An 18,480-nucleotide genomic window follows, 5' to 3' on the forward strand; every position below is an offset into this window, starting at 1 on the left:
TTCAAGGCCAGGTTGGACGGGGCTTGGAGCAACCTGGGCTGGTGGGAGGTGTCCCTGCCCAGGGCAGGGGGGTGCAAGTGGATCATCTTTAAGGTTCCTTCCAACCTAAACCATTCTATGATTCTTTGATTTCTCCGTTACAACGGAGCAGGTAGGGGAGGAGCCTTCCCAAGGGGAGAACGGTCTCTGCATAGTTGGTACAAATGTTTGTATCTGAGGCTGTTCAAAGAGACGCTCGTGGTAGGTACGGCCTCAGGTTATAGCAGTATGGACGTAAGCTTTGGCTGAGGAGCCCCGGGTTGGCAGCGCTGGTACTCATATGATCTTCTTTCTCTAGCTGATGTTGCGAGGTCCATGGGCGCAAAGGTGGTGATCGCAATCGACGTGGGGAGCCGGGATGAGACAGATCTCACCAACTACGGCGACTGCTTGTCTGGCTGGTGGCTGCTCTGGAAGAGGTGGAATCCACTGGCCGAGAAGGTCAAGGTATAGTAGAACCTGTTTTTATGGACAGAGCAGGAAGCTTCCCCGTGGTCATTCGGGCAGCAAGCCTGGTGATGGACCGTTGTCTGTCTTGGGTTTGAGCTCTTACTCATGGACAGCTGGGCATTGCAGAGGGTCACCAAAGGAGAGGGTAGAGCCCCAGTCTGAGAAGGCAATGGTAGAATTGTCAGAGCAAAGAAACTTTTTCTTAGAGGTGCATTAAGTTTTGATAAAGTCAGAATTTACCAATTTTACCAAGAAAAGTAATAACTCTGTCCAGTTCAGTGTTTCTTTTGTATGTTTCTGAAGTGGTGATTTAGGGAGATTTTAGCACTAGGCAGTACTAGTACTAGTAATGTACTAGTACTAGTTACTAGCACTAGTAATGTACTAGTAGTACATTACTACTACTGATAAACGCAGGGCTGCAGAGCTTACTTTTTATTACTTTTTATTTTTTTCCCCTTGTTGCATGCGCTCAGGCCAGCTCTGGTACTTACTCTTCTGCATTTCCTCATTTATCTGGCTCTGCAGCTGTCCCCCAAGTGAATAATGTGGGGTTTTTTTCTTCTTCCCTCCCAACCACACTTAACACCTTCCCCTCTTGGAATTGGAAGTTAAATACTTGTTTGTGCTTCTCAAAGTTGGGGAAAATACCACAAACTGTGGGTGTAGTGCTCTGTAATCTAAAGTTTTCCTCTGTGATAGCTCCCTTCCCCAAAAAGGTGTAGTGTCCCTCAGCAGTGGCCTTTTGGAATTGGTGCAGTGGGAGTGGTTGGTGGGGAAAACGGAAGACCCTGACTCCTCCCAGTAGTGCCCAGTGAAATATTACAACTGCCCAAATGGCAATAGGCACACATGAAAACACAGGCTTCCTTCTGAACAGTTTTTTACTGGGGGTGGTGGAACACTGGCCAACCAGAGAGATTGTAGAGTCTCCATCTGTGGAGATACTCAAAACTCAGCTGGACACGGTCTTGGACAACCTGCCCCAGTCGACCCTGCTCCAGCTAGGAGGGTTGGACTAAATGACCTCCGGAGGTCCCTGTCAACCTCAACGGTTCTGTGAAACCCCTGTCCTGGTAGAGATCATCACTGATTTCTGCCTGGAAGGATCACTGTGTCCCTCTCCCCTCAGCACCCATCTCTCTCTTAAGGTACCACTGTATTCTGGAACGAAAGACTTGGTTCAACCTTGAACCGCAGAAATATGTTTGACGGCAGTTCCCATTCTGCCGTGGATTACGGAGACTCATGGGCTTGCTGTCCATACCGCCTGCGAAACAGATGGAGGTGCTGATGTGTGAAGGCTTCGGCGGGCTTTTGTGCGCTCTTGGAAGAGAAAAATAATGGATAGATAACTTGCTTTTTCTCCATTGTGACTACAGAACATATTCTGAAATGAAATTTCTGAATTAATCATGATTGGTGTGTCTGGCCTCGTCGGCAGGTGCTGAATATGGCAGAGATCCAGACACGGCTTGCGTACGTGTGCTGTGTGCGGCAGCTGGAGATGGTGAAGAACAGCGATTACTGCGAGTATATCCGCCCGCCCATTGACCGATACGGAACCCTGGACTTTGGGAAATTCGATGAAATCTGTGTGAGTGCACCCTGGGGAAGGCAGCTCCCCCCTATTGCCGTTCCACAGAAATCTGCCAGTTTGTGGTGCTAATTAGTGCCTGAGCTGGTGGGGAGTGAGAGAAGTCAGTTGGCACGAGGTGAATAACTGACGCTAAATAATGCCGTGGAATGATGTCATGGCTGTGAGATTGGATTAACAGCAGAAAGTGAGTTAGTAATCTTGATTGTATAACGACCTGCGAAAGGATCAGTTGTCTCGCTCTGTTTCATGACAATTCTTGCTCAGCTGTGCGGTGAAAACTCTGGGGTGTCTGAGCTGCTTTGGGCAGTTGGGGCTTGTCAAATGGTGTCATTTCTCTCCCTTCGTTATGTAGCTTGTTGTCGCATGAGAGATTTGAAGAAGTCTGTAGGGGAGGCTGTGAATCACTGAAATGGAGGGCAACACGCTAAAATATCTGGCTCGGTTAACGTTTCAACACTTCTATTAATAAAACATATCATCCGCAATTCCTCTGCACCTGATAGAGTATCAGGAAAATGGCACCAATGTCAGTGGAAGGACGTTGTGAAAAGGGTAGGACTGGGTTACACGTCTCTGGGATTTAGATTTGTTTGTGTATCGGAAACCAGCACGGGAGGAACTGACTCCAGATGCACAGTCGAATTGTCTTAGTGACATAATTCAGCATTCACAACGAAATCCTGTCTGCCGGGCTGCGGTGATGATAGCGGTTCTGGCTCATCAGCTCGTTTCAGGGAAGTTATTTGACTGTCTCTTTCCACTCTTTGCCTCCTTCTCCTGTGCAAGCGTCTTCTGTCTTCAGGTGTTTCTGCACAGCGATGCTCTTCTCGGCTGGGGAAAAAAACCCAAACACACCACCACCAATTTTCCTTTAAGTTGATCTCCTTTATAGATATAGTGAGAACTTCCAATACTGAGTAGGCTGCGGGTTGATCTCTCCAATACTATCTTATAAATACTAAACAAAACCAGTAATACCACTAAGCCCTCCAGCTTCGCATTTGAGAGAGTCCTTAGGAGAGCAGCTCTTCCAAACCACCAGCTGATTTCCCCAGTATAAATATTTTCTCAAGGATATTTGGTGTCTCAGAGCTCCTGGGCAAACAGTGCTGTCTGCCAACGGTGGATCTAAGACTTTGCTGATAAATAATCTTCTTCGCTAGATGGAGTGCCCTGGCCGTCTCGAAAACCTTCACGAAGGGGTCTGGTAGTTCATCACAGTAACAGATAGTAAGCTGTCGAATCATTGTTCTGTCTCTGTCTAATTTGGTGATGTTAAAGAGATTTAAAGACGCCGGGCAAATTTTTCTCAGTGGAATAAAACTTGAGAAAAGCGCAGTTTCTCAAAGCTGTCGCTTTCTATGAGTAAGTTCTTGGCAGGAGACGCGGCAGGTTCGGAGGGGCAGCGCCTGCCTGGACTTCCATTCCCTGCGGTGCAGCTGGATAACTTTTGCCCAGAGGGAAGATTTAAACTGTGCTGACCCTAAAGGAAAGGGCGCCCTCGTCATTCCTTTGCCGTTCCAGGCCATGAAGTAGTGGGGTTTTGTATTTCAGCTCTGTACCTGACTTTCACAGGAAATAGAAATGGGCACCATAGAACCGTTCAGCACCTTCAAAAGAACAAAAACTCCCTCTTCTTGTCAAAACCCCTCTTCTGTATGAGCCCCGAGCGATGAGTGCGCTGCACAGCGTTTCCCAAAGCAGATCCTCGCAGTTCTTTTGGATGAGTCTGACCCAGACGGCCGTGGGTCTGTCGGGTCCTTTTTCCTCCTGAGCAATCGCACCCGCCCTGGGCTGTGAGAAGCTACGGTAGATCAGGAGAGGTGGATTCCAGCCCGGGAGCCTCCTGTGCTTTGAACCCTGGTCCAAAAACCAGAGGAGAGGCAGTACCGGCGCAGCCAGGGCTGCTGCCAGTGCTCGGGGTTCCCACGCAAGGCGGAGGTTTAGTGCGTGCCGCCAGCGTGAGAGCCAGAAATAGGATGCGGGACTCCCGACACCTGTTGCTCTGTCCTTTCGATTTGATTTTTCAACACAGTTCCTACTGTCTTGTTAAAAAAAGAGGAAAACTTGGAGCAATTAGTTTATTTTTTCCCGTTGTTTCCATGCAAATGACACAGTGCCATGATGTTATTCCAAGCGCAAATTACTTTATTCTGTCAAATTGGAGGAAGGTGGAGTTGGTGGGTTTGGTGGTGTCCACGTGCTGTCACTTCTCCTCCAGCAACATGGGGCTTGCGTGTTCGGTGCTGTCCGGCTTAACGTACCGCAAGAGATTTTGGAGCCGGGTGCCCTGCGGTAACTTCTCTTTGCTGGAAAAGTCTGCTTTTCTTGGCTGTTCTTGAGCCAAGAGAGGAAAAGACACAAATTAATTTGTGGCGTTACCTTCTTCCAAAGAAAGCGCCGGTACTGGAAGGGCGTATACGTGCGCCTCCTAAGCTTCTCTTTATATGGCGTTATTCTGTCAGCAGCCTGCTTGAAGCCACTGCTGTAAAAATAGTTGCGTCAGGTGGCACTTTTCATTGCATACTCCGGGGTCAAAGGTCAAGTTAGTGTTTGGGCTTAAAATAGCACCTTATTTGCTTAATCGTTGCCCTGATTCTTAGGCTGACCATCTTATGTGGCTGGGGCTGGAAGGTAGCGAAAGAACATCCTGGCTTTGGGGTGGACCTCCGGATTTCCTACTGATTTGCAAAAGATGTGACATCATGGGGTTTTTTAGCTATTAATTACTTTTTTTCCCCCGACTCTCTCTTTTTTTCAGGAAGTGGGATATCAGCATGGAAAAACAGTATTTAACGTGTGGTGCAGGAGCGGAGTCCTTGACAAGATGCTGAAGGACAGGCAAGAGACTTGCAAATCCAAAACTGATGTAAGTGTTGGGTTTAAATGCGCTGTTCTGCGAGAGCTGCTTGGTGCACGCCGGGTTGGGTACCGCCCGCAAACCGCACAGGGGTTTGAAGGAGAACGGCCGATTGCCTCGAGTCCCTGTTGCGAACACACACGTATTAGTTAAAACTGTATTTTAGGCAAGAAAAGGTATGATGAGTTTTTTCCGAACCTGGAATCGCTCACAACACAACTGTCCTGGAAGGAAGGCGGGACGCTCACCGGTGACCAGCATTGTCCGAGACGCGCAGCTGCCGTGTACGTGTTGACACGCGCAGCATTCTCTTCTCCGTCCCTGTGCGCGCCGGCCGTCTTGAGGGCCCTCAGCGCTGCTGGCTGAGCTGCCTCTGCGCCGAGCGCTGGAGCGGGCTGTGACCCTGCCCCAGCAGGGCCCCTGAGAGAGGATGGTCTGTGGTTTCGAGTGATGGGTCACCTTTGTACCCATCGCGTGACTGCGCACGTGGACTGTCTCCCTGAGTAATGCTGGGGAGGAAGGAGTAACTTTCTAGGAATTATTTTTCATTTATTCTTGTGCCACAAGCCTTAGGTGGTGCCCGCATGTTGTTCTTGCTACTAGAAATTGCTCTGCCAGGGCAGTGGCGCTCTCCCACCAGCTGCCCGGTGCTCGTCTCAGAGGATGAGGATCGGGATCGCTGGTGTTGATCTCAGCCGTGGCTGCTTTCAGGATGTGACTCAAAGTAGTTCTCAGATGCTTCCAGTAAAACCTGAATTGAACCCATGCTGGAGGTGTGTTTTTTAGCCAAGAGTTAAAATCCCTGCAAAGCCATAGATTTCTTCCTTTGTTGCTTTTCTTCCTCACTCCTCTGTTAGAAGAGACATCTGGTAGAGCCATCATGAAGGCTCCGCAGAAGCTTGCAGCACTGCCGAGGCACTGGGTCTCACGCGCCTTGTTCTGCCCACTGCGGCACATCCAGGCAGTTAATGTACAATTCGGTAAATGCCTGATTACGGTGTATCTACGGGCTGTGTAGTGTTGCTGTGGGGTTACAGTTCCGTTAAGATTTCTACTTAAAAGTGGGATAAAATTCTCTTGGCTCCACAATTGAAGGATTGAGGTCAGCTTCGAGAGTTGGTTCATAACTCAGTGGGCTGACCGAATTTCTTGGCAGGGAAGTTTCAGTTGTTTTTAAGAAGCAGTTATCACCTTTTGGGGGACTTGGGTACAATAGTATAATATATTGGCTTATTATCCTCATCCTCCTTTGAATTCCTCTGACTTAAAACCCAAGTGCTACAAAGGTTTCATGTTTTACCCAGTAATTCATCTTTATCATCTTTTAGAGATAGGGAAATGAGCAATAATATTTTAAGTGATTGCCAAAATGTATCGGAACTGTAGTGCGCCTCACTAAGGAAAGTCAATAGAGGTGAAAAATGACATTGAGGATTTGCGTCTCTTCCAGACATCGGTGGTAGAGCACTTTCGCTAGCAGGGGGGCGGTGTGAGCAAGGGGAGAGGAAGGGCAGTACTTGCAGGGGTGGACGTTAGCCCAATAATTGAGGGCTGGGTGATGCCCACATCTGAGCTAGTTGCCCTCGACCCCCCATTTGTCACCAGAGGGAGATGAGCCTCTGTCAGGTGTGAGTCACTTGAAATGGAAATGGCTCTGTTGGGATGAGATGAACGGCGCCCTCGGCTCCGGCCATGCGAAGGGACCCAAGGGCAACTAGTGCCGATGGCTTCCTAGCCCCAGCTGAGTGCCCCCCAGGCTGCCTGGCAGGTGGGTGGCTGCGGGAGGAGCACAGCGGCACTGAGCTTTATGGGAAGCGAACCGGTGAGCTGAGGAGCCCCAAACTCCTCAGCTGGTTATTTCTCACTGGGAAGATGACCCGGACTGGGAGATACATTAGTCTGAGCTGCGGAAGATGGTCCCCATTCTGCCTGTGACACCTTCTGTTCAGGCTACTTATAAACTGGTGTGTGCGTGTTGGTGTGTATTAATAGGCATCAGGAGGAGACAAGGGAGAGAAAATTGTGTGTCTCAGAAATGGTTATCTGTCCTATTTCATCCTCTGACTTTTATCGCCAACTGGTAACAAGCTCAAACACATTCATTGCTGTAACAAATGCCTCTTTTTAAAGACTTCTTCTAAAATTGCCCGTTACATGGGATACAGCAATTCGAGCTAATATTTCAGTTAAATCGTGGTATTACAGCTGTGCCTCAAGGAGCGTGTAGAACATCTATTACAATCTATGCTGGTTTTTATGGCCCTTCAACTGCCCTGGAGATCAAATATGTCATGTACCCATTGCAGACATAGCCTGTCACTGCGTTTCCCTGTACACAGCTGATAACCGGGCAGGAGGTGCCGATTGCTGCCACACCAGGAGTATGAAAATAACGGGCTCAGGAGAGTGACTCAACAAACTGCCTGGGTTATGGTGCGGGAACTATCGGCTTTGGGCGTCCCCCAAACTGACACTGCGGCTCAGCTCCCGGCTCTGCTCCCGAGGATGTGGGAGGTCTTCTGCTCTTCCTCTGAAAACTCTCGAGTCCAGTAAAAAACGAGATTTTTTTTCATCTGACTTTTGTTTCAGTAGATTTATTTCTACAAATAACAAGGTCCCCACTGGGGTGTTCATCTTTTTTTTTTTTTTCCATAGTCCATTAGAGTCACTGAAGTCCTTTAGCTCTGCTATCTTGCAAGCATAACAGCTGATATTTTTAACTTGCCTTTCATTAGTGAAGGTTTTGATGCTTTGCATGTTTTACTTCTTCAGTTATTTCTGGAGCATTCAACATCTGAGAGCTGAGCGCGGTTTCTTATCATCTTGTTTCCATGTTTCAAGCACTGAATTTTTCTTTAAAACTCCAGATATTTGATCATTTAGATACTTTTCCTTTGCTTTCATCATTCAACCACTGTTTATCTTGTCTCAAAAGTGCAAATACAGAAGACACAAACAACAGGAACCTTACATAAACTCCACTTGAACAACCCTTACTCCTCCCAGCACAGAATAATGCAATACCGTTAATTGGATCTCCTCGGGGAAGTTTTGTCTACTGAAGTGTTATTCATAGTCGAAGCTAAATATAATCTAGCAGACTACAATAGTAACTGTCTTTCTCCTCTAATTTATTTAATAAAGATTGTGCCGAAGAGAATACTTTCCTCCTTGGAAAAAAAAATAATGTATCAGCAGAAAGGTTTTAGAGTGAGTTTCGAAGGAATCTGAGACGCCTCTTTGCCTTGTGTTGACTGATGGGAGTGTGGTTTTTGTCCTTAAAAGCAGTGAGAGGAAGTGCTTAAGCGCTAAATTCCTGTTTGCAACGGATCAGATGAGGGTGGGCAGACACCTGGTTTCCCACACGCCGTGTTCCACTCTTAGCGCTCAGGCTTTGGGGTGCCGCTGCCTCGCCAGGCGTCCCCTGCCAGGCTCACAGGGGGGCCGTCTGCGTGCCACTGACCCCAACAGACGCTCCCGCGGGTACGGCCACGCTTATGGTGGCCTTCGTACTCCTCTGTCCTCGCGACTCATCCGCGGGAGCACAGGGGCTGATGCTGGTTTTCCTGAAGCACCTTTTGGGCGACGGTCGCTGCAGGACTTCGCTCAGCTGTTCACACAGTGCCCGGGACGTGTGTCCCCTCCAGAGCCGGTCCCCGTCTGCTCCGAGCTCCCAAGGCCAACCTGGCGTGTGTCCGCCCGAGCGCTGGGTGAGCCGCTGTGTCCGCTGCTCGGAGTCCACGTTTTGCCAGTACAGGCGATTGCCTCCGGCATTGCTGCGTCTGCTCGGTGGCCAAGTCTGCACATATCCCCCGCTTAGTCACAGGGCACAAAATGAAGATGCAGATGTTTCCCCACACACACCCCCCCCGCCCTGTCCTGGGGAACAGCCCTCTGCAAACGCTTCCCTGGGACCGTTCAGGTCGGATGTTCAAAATGAGACTGGACTGACTCACCCTTCTTCAGGGTTCCTTAATGGTCACACTGAGCTTCTGAGCTTCCCAACTTCTCTATATTTTAAAGTGTGTGTCCTGAGCTACTGCTGTTTCATTCCGTTCAGGTATTTTTTTTTAATTCCCTTGGGGCTTTTCTCTGTCCGCCGCTCCCCACCAGCTGTTTGTCCTGGATCCGCACCTTGCTTCAGCTGTGCTGAGTTCCATCAAAAGTCACTTACGGATTAAAGGTCAACTGAGAGCGATCTGCTGCGGCTGTAATGGGCTTCTGCTGTGACCCCCACAGGGGCTGTATGATTCATAGGATCAGTGCTCTTGCCAGAAGAGCAAAGAATTGCTCATAAAAACCCTGAGTTAGGAAACTGCCCTGTCTGGAAGCACGTGGCTGGGTCTGGGCATTTAGAAGGACATCCATCGCAGCGGTTCCCGGCAGCCCGGTGCCCATAACGTGCCCCCGGCCAGCGCTTCCCCGTCTCTCTGCTCTGGGTGGGGGTCGCTGTGGTACTGATGGCAATCACTGATTTTAAAAAAGGGTGAGAGGTGTTTGGGTTTCCATCTGGTGACCTTGTGCCAGGCCTTGAGGAGGGAGGTAGGGCTGCGCACGGCGTGGCGTGCGGGAAGACCAAAACGGTTCTTAAATGCCAAAGTTGGGTTTTTTGAGAGGAGAAACTGGAGCAGGCAACTTCCCAAAATAGAGAACACTCAACCCACTGCTTGGGTGAGACAGAGTGAAAATAGAAAGGGTTTATTGAAAAGCAGAATTACAGTGGGAAATATTTCTCCTTGCGGGCGGACCACGCTGAGGTACGTTGAGGTCCTTGCTCACCGCAGCGCCTCCGGCTCCGTGGTGTGCTGGGGTCCCCGCGTGGGTCCTGGTCACCCCAGTGCCTGGGCTGCTGCCTGCCGGCCCGCGCAGCCTCCCATGGCACCGCTCCGCAGGCTCCGGGCAGGACCGCGTGCGGTGTCCCACACCACTGGAGCCCCTTCTCCTCCTCCTCCCAGGGGACGGCGAAGGCTCCCCGGGGGCTGCACCGGGCCCAGCCCCTCCCCCTGGCAGAGGAACAGTGATGGAGAAGGAGCACTGTCTGTCCCAGAGCTCAGACCCGCCGGTTCTCGTCTTTGTGGTCTCTTCCATAGTTCGCTAAATTTTTAATAGGGCTTCTTGTTGCATGGATGGCGAAGGAGCCGCTTGGGAATCCCGTCTCTGCTGCCAGACCTGCATCAGGAGAGTCGGTTCGTGAATCACTCACTGATGAGTAATGGCTGTTGAGGGGGCAGTCGTGGGGAATTTGTCTGTCCAGAGCTTTCTGCCTGTTCAGTGTTATTTTTATATGATAAAAATGTTTGCATTTTTTGTGTATATTTGTTAACGTACCTAAACCATAATGTTGTGTTTCAGAACGTGACCTGTCCCACCACCTCGTTTACGGACCTGGCAGAAATCGTGTCCAGGATCGAGCCCGTGAAAGCGCCGGTGGCAGACGGTGAGTTGGGTGCCCGGGCTGCCGTGTCGGGAAGGGCAGCGCGACCCGGCCGGCCGTGCGCTCCTCCTGCGCGCTCCTCCTGCACACCTTGTCTCACTGCTTCCTCTTCACCCCCCATGCCGCGAGCCATGGTGGTGCGGGGCTGGCTGCCCGCTCCCGTGTCCGCTGAGCAAAGCCACCAGTGGCGACAGGGCTGTCCCCTTGTCCCCCCTGTCCCCACCCAGCCTCTCCCTGCAGCTGCGCCTGAGCTCGCCCCAGGCCAGACCCTCCGCATCCTCCATGTCCCTGTCCCGCTGCGTCCTCTGGGAGCCGGCTGTTCCCGCTGAGCGAGTAGCTCTGGAGTGACTCACTGGCTCCGGTGCTTTTTGTACGCTCCCGTTACGGGGAGCACTGGTGAACTAACGAGGAACAGGTAACGGCTCCTGCATCTTCAGAGGAAGGCACCTGAGTGCCTCAGCCCTGCCCTGCACCGCCGTTCCCCGTACGCGCCGTGACCGAAGCACACGGAACAAAAAGGAGGAGAGCTTTGCAGGCCTGACACCTCCGAGCCTCTCGGCGCTGCCGGAGCTCTTTATAAACAGTCTCTCCCCCTCCTCCCGATTTCTCGTTCTTGCAGAGGGAAGTCTAAAGTTAGCAGTCCTCCCATCTGTGACTGTTTGTAGAGATGTCCCTGTGGTAATTTGAAATGCTAATTGCAGTCATATGCCTTATGAAGAAAATATTAATCAAATGTGGTTGAAACAGCCGTTGTGAATAAGAATGAAGAGTTCACATAACGTGGTTATTCGAGGCACAGGCATCGAGACCTGCTGAGGTTTAACCAGTGCACTGGGCACATCTTCCTCCTCCAAATAGTTTCTGATTATTCGCCCCCGTTAGGAAGAGCTGCTTTCTGCCGGGTGAGGCCACAGACATGAGTGTAACGAAGGGACACGTCTTTCAGCAAGTAGATGTGGCAGATTTTGGGCGAAGGAGGGGCCGTGCGTGGCACTCTTGGGACGGGACGGGCAGGTGCCACGTGCTCCTCACGGACGCTGAAGGCTGTTGGTGGCAGAGACTCCAGAGGAGGGGGAGGATGGCAGGAGAGTGCCACACACGCGGGTGATGTGTCTTGAAGGACCTCTTACATTCATGTTGTGGGTGACTCCACGCGCTGCCTGCTGGGACCTTGCCCGTTTTTCGGTGAGCAGTGGCTGTAAAGGCGTTCCTCTGGATGTGGCACTGCCTCAGTGCCTCTGGGCGGCGTTGCTTTTGCTAACGAGGTACGTGGAGCGATCGGGGGAAGTGGTCTGTACGGAGGTGAGCTCAGATGGAGGGTCACTGCTCCCCAGCGGTGGCCGTGCCGCTGTCAGATGGTTCCTCGTACGCACTGGTGAGCCTTTGGGTTTGTCTGCTCGTGATGGTGGTGAAGGTGGTCTGACTGCTGTTGTGCCACGGAGGTAAGAGCAGAGGGTGCTTCTCGGTAGCCTGGCTGGGAGAGGCAGTCAAAGGTGGGAAACCTTTTTTTTCTCCCTGGAAATCCCTTCCTGAGCGAGATCTCGAATCACAGGGACGTAGAAAGGCTCTGCCTGTCCAGACAGCGTACCGCACTCGGGCTGGGTGGAGAAATTACGTCAATAATTTTATTCTGAAGAAAGAGAATGACAATGACCGCGTTGTGATTGACTGGGAGAGGGGGAAGCGTCAGGACCGAGGGTGAAAGGTGCCTCTGACAGGCAGAGGCTGGGGGAGCCCCCGGGGCAGAACCTGTCTCTCTGGGGGAAAGGGCAGTGATGTTTCTTCCCCACTCAAGAGCAAAAGGAGAGAAATGCTTGGAAGGGGGGGGGTGGGGGAGGGGGGAGCCTGTCCCTCGGGAAGGAGTGAGGAGAGGGAAGGTGGGCAAAGCCCTGCGCTGGATGGACCCGGGGCACCTGCGCTGCCGGGGAGCGGGTGGGGAAGCGTCTGTAGGAGAGCAGAAGCTCGTTCGCACAGCTGAGCCACTGCAGTATTTGTGGCCGTGTTGCTGTTCTGCATCCAAACACATCCTCCATTGGTGTTTTCTGGCTTTGTTCAGCTGGAATTGCGGTTTAGGCGGCTTGGAATTGCGTTTCAGGGGAGCAGAGGTGCCATCCTCCGAGGGTGGCTCAGCCGCGGCTCTGGTCCCGCTCCTGCCCATAGGCGATTTCAGAGGACCGAAGCTGCGCGGGCTCTCGGCTGGTTTCCCACAGCAGCTTTCCTGTCCCGCTTTTCAAAGCAGCGATGTCCCCGGGGCCGGGGCTCATGGCTGGAGGTGAGGTGGCGGCTCGCTGCGCGCAGTGGCTGGAGGAGAGGAAGTCGTGTCGCAGCGCAGGTGTAGCGACAGCCATTGGGAAAGGGAAGTGGTACTCCTGGTGTCGAACGCCTGGTCCTGCAGTAGACGTCCCAAAACCTCTCAAGGGACGCAGTTTTTGGGCACTAGGTCACCCTCTGTGTCTTTGCTGCTTAAAAAGTACTTTTATCGAGAAGCGCTAATGCACTTTGGGTTGGGATGAGCCACCAGATTCCCCCATTTACATCGAATTCTGCCAGTGCTGCTGAAACACGAACCCTCCAGCCCACAGCACTGATCTTCACAGAATTCACAGAATTCACAGAATTCACAGAATGGTTAGGGTTGGAAGGGACCTCTGGAGATCATCTAGTCCAACCCCCCATCTAGTCCCCGTCCCCCCCCCATCTAGTCCAATCTTCCTCAGGTGTGGTGTGTTGCCGGCAGAAATCGGGCTTATATAAAAGAAATGCTGAAAGCTACAGGATCACCGAGCAGATCTTTGGCACGAGAAGCGTGACCTGCCTGCTGGGAACGTGCTCCGCGGTACCGGTGGGTTCGGGAACCTGTCCCCGCTGTCATCGCTGCCTCACTGTCCCGTGCTCCGGCTGCAGCATTTGGGTGTCGCGGTGGCGAGCAGCGCACCGAGGCCGCCGTCCCGCTCGATGCTTCTGGGGGTTTTTGTAGCGTAAAGGAGCGATGGCCGTTGAGGCCCAGAGGCTCAGCCCCCGGGCGGCGATGGCAGGGCTGGGAGGGACAGCAGCACCCGCCGTCCGTGCTCCTTTCCCCTCGAGGCCTCCAGCGCCCACAGCTGCGGTGTGAAGGACGTGAGAAAGGACGCGCTCCTCTTGGGGTTCAGTATCTGTAGAAAGACCTGTTAAATGCTTGAACGGTGCTTGGAAAAAATGCGGCGTTTGGTTTTGATGGTCATTAGTTTTATGGGAGCTGTAAACTGCAAACTATTGTTTGTGCTCTCCGTTGCTGCTCAGGTGAGTTTCCAGTCTCTGGTGAGTTTTATCAAAGATTATCAGTCGTATTTTTAGTATAAACTAATGATAATTCTCCGATCCACAGTAAAAAAAAAATTAAAAAATTAAAAAAAACCCAACGAAATGTCTTTAATCCCAGTGTTCTGGCAGTTGGTTGTAGTTATTGTGTTAGAAGAAAATGCTGTGGAACAGACTGTGCTGTTGTCTTCAGCGTGGAGCAGATGCTATTGACTGTTCCCAAAAGAAATACTTAATGAAGAATCTGGTTTAAACACGAGCCGCTTTCTTCACTAGTGGGCTGAAAAACAGGTATTGCTTCAGCAACTCAAAGCACACTTGAATTAACACACTTGAAAGTGGCAGAAAACCTAGTGTCAAAACGAAAAAAAAAGATTTTTCTGCCATTTTAAGGCGTTAACTCGCGTTCTGAAGAGCAGCGTGCCAGAAGCTGTGCGAAAGGGGAGGTGCCCGTCTGCCGCTCGCTGGGTCCGGCTGCTGCGTGCTTTGGTTCCACCTTGGCTGGGACGGGGCTCTGCGGCCGCTGCCGGCGCGGGGGGGGCTGTGCCGGCGCTGCTGACCGGTCACTGCGTGTTGAGCTGCTGTGGGAGAGAGGTGACTCTCTCTGCTTTACGGCCCCCGAAGGGATCTCCAGGTGCTGGGAGAGGCAGTGACTGCACCGCGGCATCTCCTGCCTTGGCAGAAGGCTTCAGCGCTGGGGGTCGGTGGCGTGTCCTGCTGCTGCCCGCTGCGCCGCCGTGTGCACAGCTCTTGAGCTTCCCGAAATTACGTTAATCTGCTGGATTACCGGAGAGAGCGGGTGATTGTTCCCTGTGGAGAGGAGGGGAGTGTAAATGTCACTGTCCCCTGTGGACGAGGGATTGTGAGGCGGGTAATTATCATCTCCGCACCAGGAAGAGCTCTGTGCCTGGAAGTCCCTGTGTCCTGTGCGTCTGTGACCGAGGCGTCCAGGGGAGTTGGGATCAGCAGCTCATGGGCAGACATGTCTTCCGGAGGGGTTCTACAGTCGTGTCTGGACTGGCGGGTGGGAGACAGCAACTGTTCTGTGAAGAGCATTCACCAGGGAGCAGCTCCCCGTTGCCACTGTTGGTGTCCCATCAGGTACCCACCACCGTAACGTGGACAGTTTGTATCTCACTGCTCTTGCTCCGGGCTCTTCAGATTCTGGAGGGCTCCAGGACACCGGCTGATGTACGGGACATGGTTTATTTTGTGATCTGGCTGGAGAGCCGGTATCTGCATTTGAGTAGTCCCAGTTCGCTGAGCTGCGGAGCGTTGGCCGGCAGTCGCCCTGCCCCGCGCCAGTGCTCTGCGGAGACACCTATCATTCCTCTCCCGGGTTTCTCTGCCTCTCTGAGTGCTTGTTAAAACCAGTGCGTTTTCTCTCCTCTCTCTCTAGATGAGTCAGACTACCAGACTGAGTACGAGGAAGAAATTCTGGACAATCAGAAGGATGATTATATCGATTTCATAAGCAACCAGGCTGAAGAAGACTCGGACTCGGTAGGGACTGCCCAGGCAATAGGCAGCGCCTGTGCCACTGCTGAGTCCCGTGTGGGCGGTGTGCGGTGGGTGTGAGGTGGAGGTGTGGGAAAGGATTCTGAGAGAAGCACCTGGAAGGGCCACGCCGAGGAGGACTGTGCAGAAATAAGTTTGCTTTTCGGGTAGTACAGACACTAAATGACAGTCGCTCACCCGGTGCAGGTCAGTCATCTGCAGCGGTGCTGTGTGGGCAGAACCTGGGTGCTGTGTGGCCGCGGTTCAGACCTGACCTGCAGCTCCCTGGGTCTGCCTGTGAGGGGGTCAGGGCTGGAGGGCGTCCGGCGCGAGGAGAGGCTGCGGGAGCTGCATTCTCCAGCTCGGAGGAGAGGATCTGACTGGTGTCTGCAGCTGCCTGCTGGGCGGTTGTGGAGAAGACAGCAGCAGAGAGCACAGCAAAAAGACGAGAGGTGACAGGCACAACTTGCGCTAAAGGGAATCCTCTCTGGGTACAGGGGAAGGTATTTCCCAGTAAATGCGGCTGAGAACTGCAGCGGGCTGTGCAGGGAGATGGTGGAAACTCCATCCTTGCAGGTGCCCAAAAACCAAATAGACACCGTGAAGAACCAGATGGAGCGTTAGAGAGCGCCCCGCGTAGAGCAGAAAATTGTATTATACTCTCCGGAAGTCCCTCCCAACCAAAGTTGTTTGATTCTGTGGGGCCTCCGGTCCACCCTGAGGAAAACCTGCTCCGAGGCCAGACTTCGCGTGATGCCGCCCACAGCCTGAGAAGTGAAGCTTGGCCGGGTCGTATCCCTGTGACTCACGCGGGCCGGCGTGGCCAGCACCTTCAGGGGTGAAGCAGCCTGTTGTGTTGGACACGAGGGGTTTCTCGGGGGAGCGTGTGGGCGGTTTGGGAAGGTGCGTGGCCTGTGCCACTGCCCACGCGAGGGTGTGAGATGGCGTCGGTGCTTTGAGTGAGGAGCGGGAGCGGTGGCGTAAAGATTTTGTGTGCTGGGCTGATCTCCAGTGGGGAATGGTTAGTGGACAAAGAAGAAGGGGTGGAGGAGAAGAGGACAGATTTTATCCAGCTCAGAGAGGATGCTGGAGAATGAATTTGTATTTTATTTTATTTTATTTTTTCCTCCTTCAGGATGAAGATATGCAGATAAGAAAGCGCAGGAACGTCCCCAGCGTGGGTGGCCAAGCGAGCAGCACGGGAGAGCCAGGCTAGCGCTCCAAGAGTCTGACCTTGCTGGCTGAGAGCTACACCCCTTGGTACTGACAGCAGCCATATTTATTTATTAAAAATTAAAAAAAAAATACCAGCTGAGATTAAGCAAGCTTTCCTCCTTCTGCAGCCAGGGTGTGGGGCGTTCCGCTGCCAGCACTGAGCACAGTGTCCGCATCACGCCCGAGCCCCTTTGGACCCCCGGCCAGGGTGGCCGAGGTGCGCCGTGCTCCCTGGCAGAGGAGCCAGTGTGAGCGGCCGGTTATGAATCCCTCTGAGATTGATGAGGGAAACATGCCGGGAACGGGCAGTGAAATGCTGCCCTGGTTTTTGCTGCTGTATGTTCTAGTCGCTGTTTTTACTGCGAAGGCCCAAAGAACAACGGGGCGTTATCCTGCCGTGGGTGAAAGGGCTCCGAGCAGCGGCACTAGAGAGAGGGAGGGTTTGTGGGTCGCAGCAGTGTTGCTTTCTGTTCATATGAATCAGGTAACTGTGTAATTAACTCCTCAGTGACTCTGAACCACATATTTGTGAGCAGTGCTCTGACAGGAGCGGGTCTGAACATATTTCACTTGCAATCTAAACCTAAGAAATGGAGTAATGTGAACGCTAGCTGTAGAGCCTGTGTCCTCCAGCCATCAGCAGAACATTTACTGAGGGATCGTGGAGCTGACACTTGTTGAGCAACTCTGGAATCACTACTTGGCTGTATTTGCCCTGTGAAATAAAGGTATTTTGCTGGGTTGAAGCGTCTGTGTGGTTCTTTGTGTTGGGTCCCACAGAGAGAAAGTTGTCAAGAACTAAGAGTGCAACGTGCCTCTGCTTATATCAGACTTGCAAAGAAACACATGCGGTTTCCAGTTCCTCACCCCCGCAGGAGTCCCTCGGTGTATTGTCCAGCATTGGAAAGAAGCCTCCAGTGCTTTTCCCCGCTGAGGGCTGCAGCAGTCCGTGTGAGTTGGACCGTGTTCAGAAGTCCCCTGGTGCTCGCTGCTCTTGTCTCACATCTGTTGTTGCCGAGAGCTCCGCTTGGCTGGATAATCAAGCTTAATTCTTGCTGTCTGTAAACCCTTCTGCTCAGCGCTAGCTCTTGGTGCTGTTGCCTTGAGGGGGTTTGTCATCTGACCGGAGCCCTGAAGACGCTGCTCAAAGCTGCCTCCTTTGCTGAGCTCTCCTGGCCCTCTGATGTGAAGCACATCAGGAGCTGGCGATGCCTCCAGGCGTGACCAGAGCTGGGCCGCAGGACTTTGAGGCCAGAGATGGGTTTGGTGGCACCACCGAGGACTCTGGTGGTTGTAAACGCTGTGAAGTGTCACCTGTTCTCTGCATTTAACCGTTTCTCTACCTGCCCTGCACCGTGTCCGTGAACGTGCAGCCCTTACCCGGGGAGGCCGTTCCTCTAACAGACATTGGTATTTCCAGTGTCAGGTCAGTGTTTTGTTGGCAGAGGGGCTCCAGCCCTCCCCATGGTGAGGCCGCCCGGCCTCGCTGCACCTCCAGCTGGCCCCAGGCACCCGCAGAAAAGCGGTGGAAGCGATCGGAGACCTTCCCTGCAAGGGTCAGCCAGACCTCTGATGCAGATTTTGGTTAATGCAATTGTATGGAAAGTGTTGCAGTTGCCGGAGGATGTTCCCTGCTATTGGAAAGAATTAATTCTTGCAAAGACAACTTAAAAATGGCTTTTGAAATGGAGGTAGAGCCGGCAGCAGCTGGCACAGCCTGTTGGGCTGGAGGGATTTGTTTTCTGTTGAGGTGGGTCACAGGGTGGTGGTGGTGCCTCTTACGGGGAGGGCTCCTAAGCTGGGACAAGCCTGGGAAGGAGTGGGTGCGGGTGGGCACCCACCTTTCTGCTTTCGCTCTGAGCAAACACAAGAGGAGCACGTCCCGTGCAGCAGCAGCACAATTTAGAGCTTTGTTTTTCTCACAAGGGGATGCAAACCAGATGTGAGTCACAGCATCCCAGACTGGTGAGGGCTGGAAGGGCCCTCTGGAGCTCCCCCATCCCACCCCCCGCCAGAGCAGGGGCACCTCCAGCAGTGGCACAGGACGGCGTCCAGGCGGGTTTGGGATGGCTCCAGAGGGGGAGACTC

The 18,480-nt window shown here is 52.6% G+C and overlaps 1 protein-coding gene across 1 annotated transcript in view; it reads left to right on the top strand.

Annotated features, from left to right (window-relative positions):
- The window catches only part of PNPLA7 (patatin-like phospholipase domain containing 7), a 139,345-nt gene extending 122,952 nt beyond the window's left edge, over positions 1 to 16,393 (top strand). The window contains exons 30-35 of the mRNA XM_009890286.1: positions 338 to 486; positions 1,934 to 2,086; positions 4,851 to 4,958; positions 10,302 to 10,386; positions 15,080 to 15,183; positions 16,313 to 16,393. Coding sequence (XP_009888588.1) covers positions 338 to 486; positions 1,934 to 2,086; positions 4,851 to 4,958; positions 10,302 to 10,386; positions 15,080 to 15,183; positions 16,313 to 16,393 — 680 coding nt within the window. The remainder of the gene's footprint in view (positions 1 to 337; positions 487 to 1,933; positions 2,087 to 4,850; positions 4,959 to 10,301; positions 10,387 to 15,079; positions 15,184 to 16,312) is intronic.
- Positions 16,394 to 18,480: the final 2,087 nt, after the last annotated feature.

The sequence above is a fragment of the Charadrius vociferus genome, unplaced genomic scaffold (genome assembly GCF_000708025.1).
Source record: "Charadrius vociferus isolate BGI_N301 unplaced genomic scaffold, ASM70802v2 scaffold398, whole genome shotgun sequence".
NCBI classification, from domain to species: Eukaryota; Metazoa; Chordata; class Aves; order Charadriiformes; family Charadriidae; genus Charadrius; species Charadrius vociferus.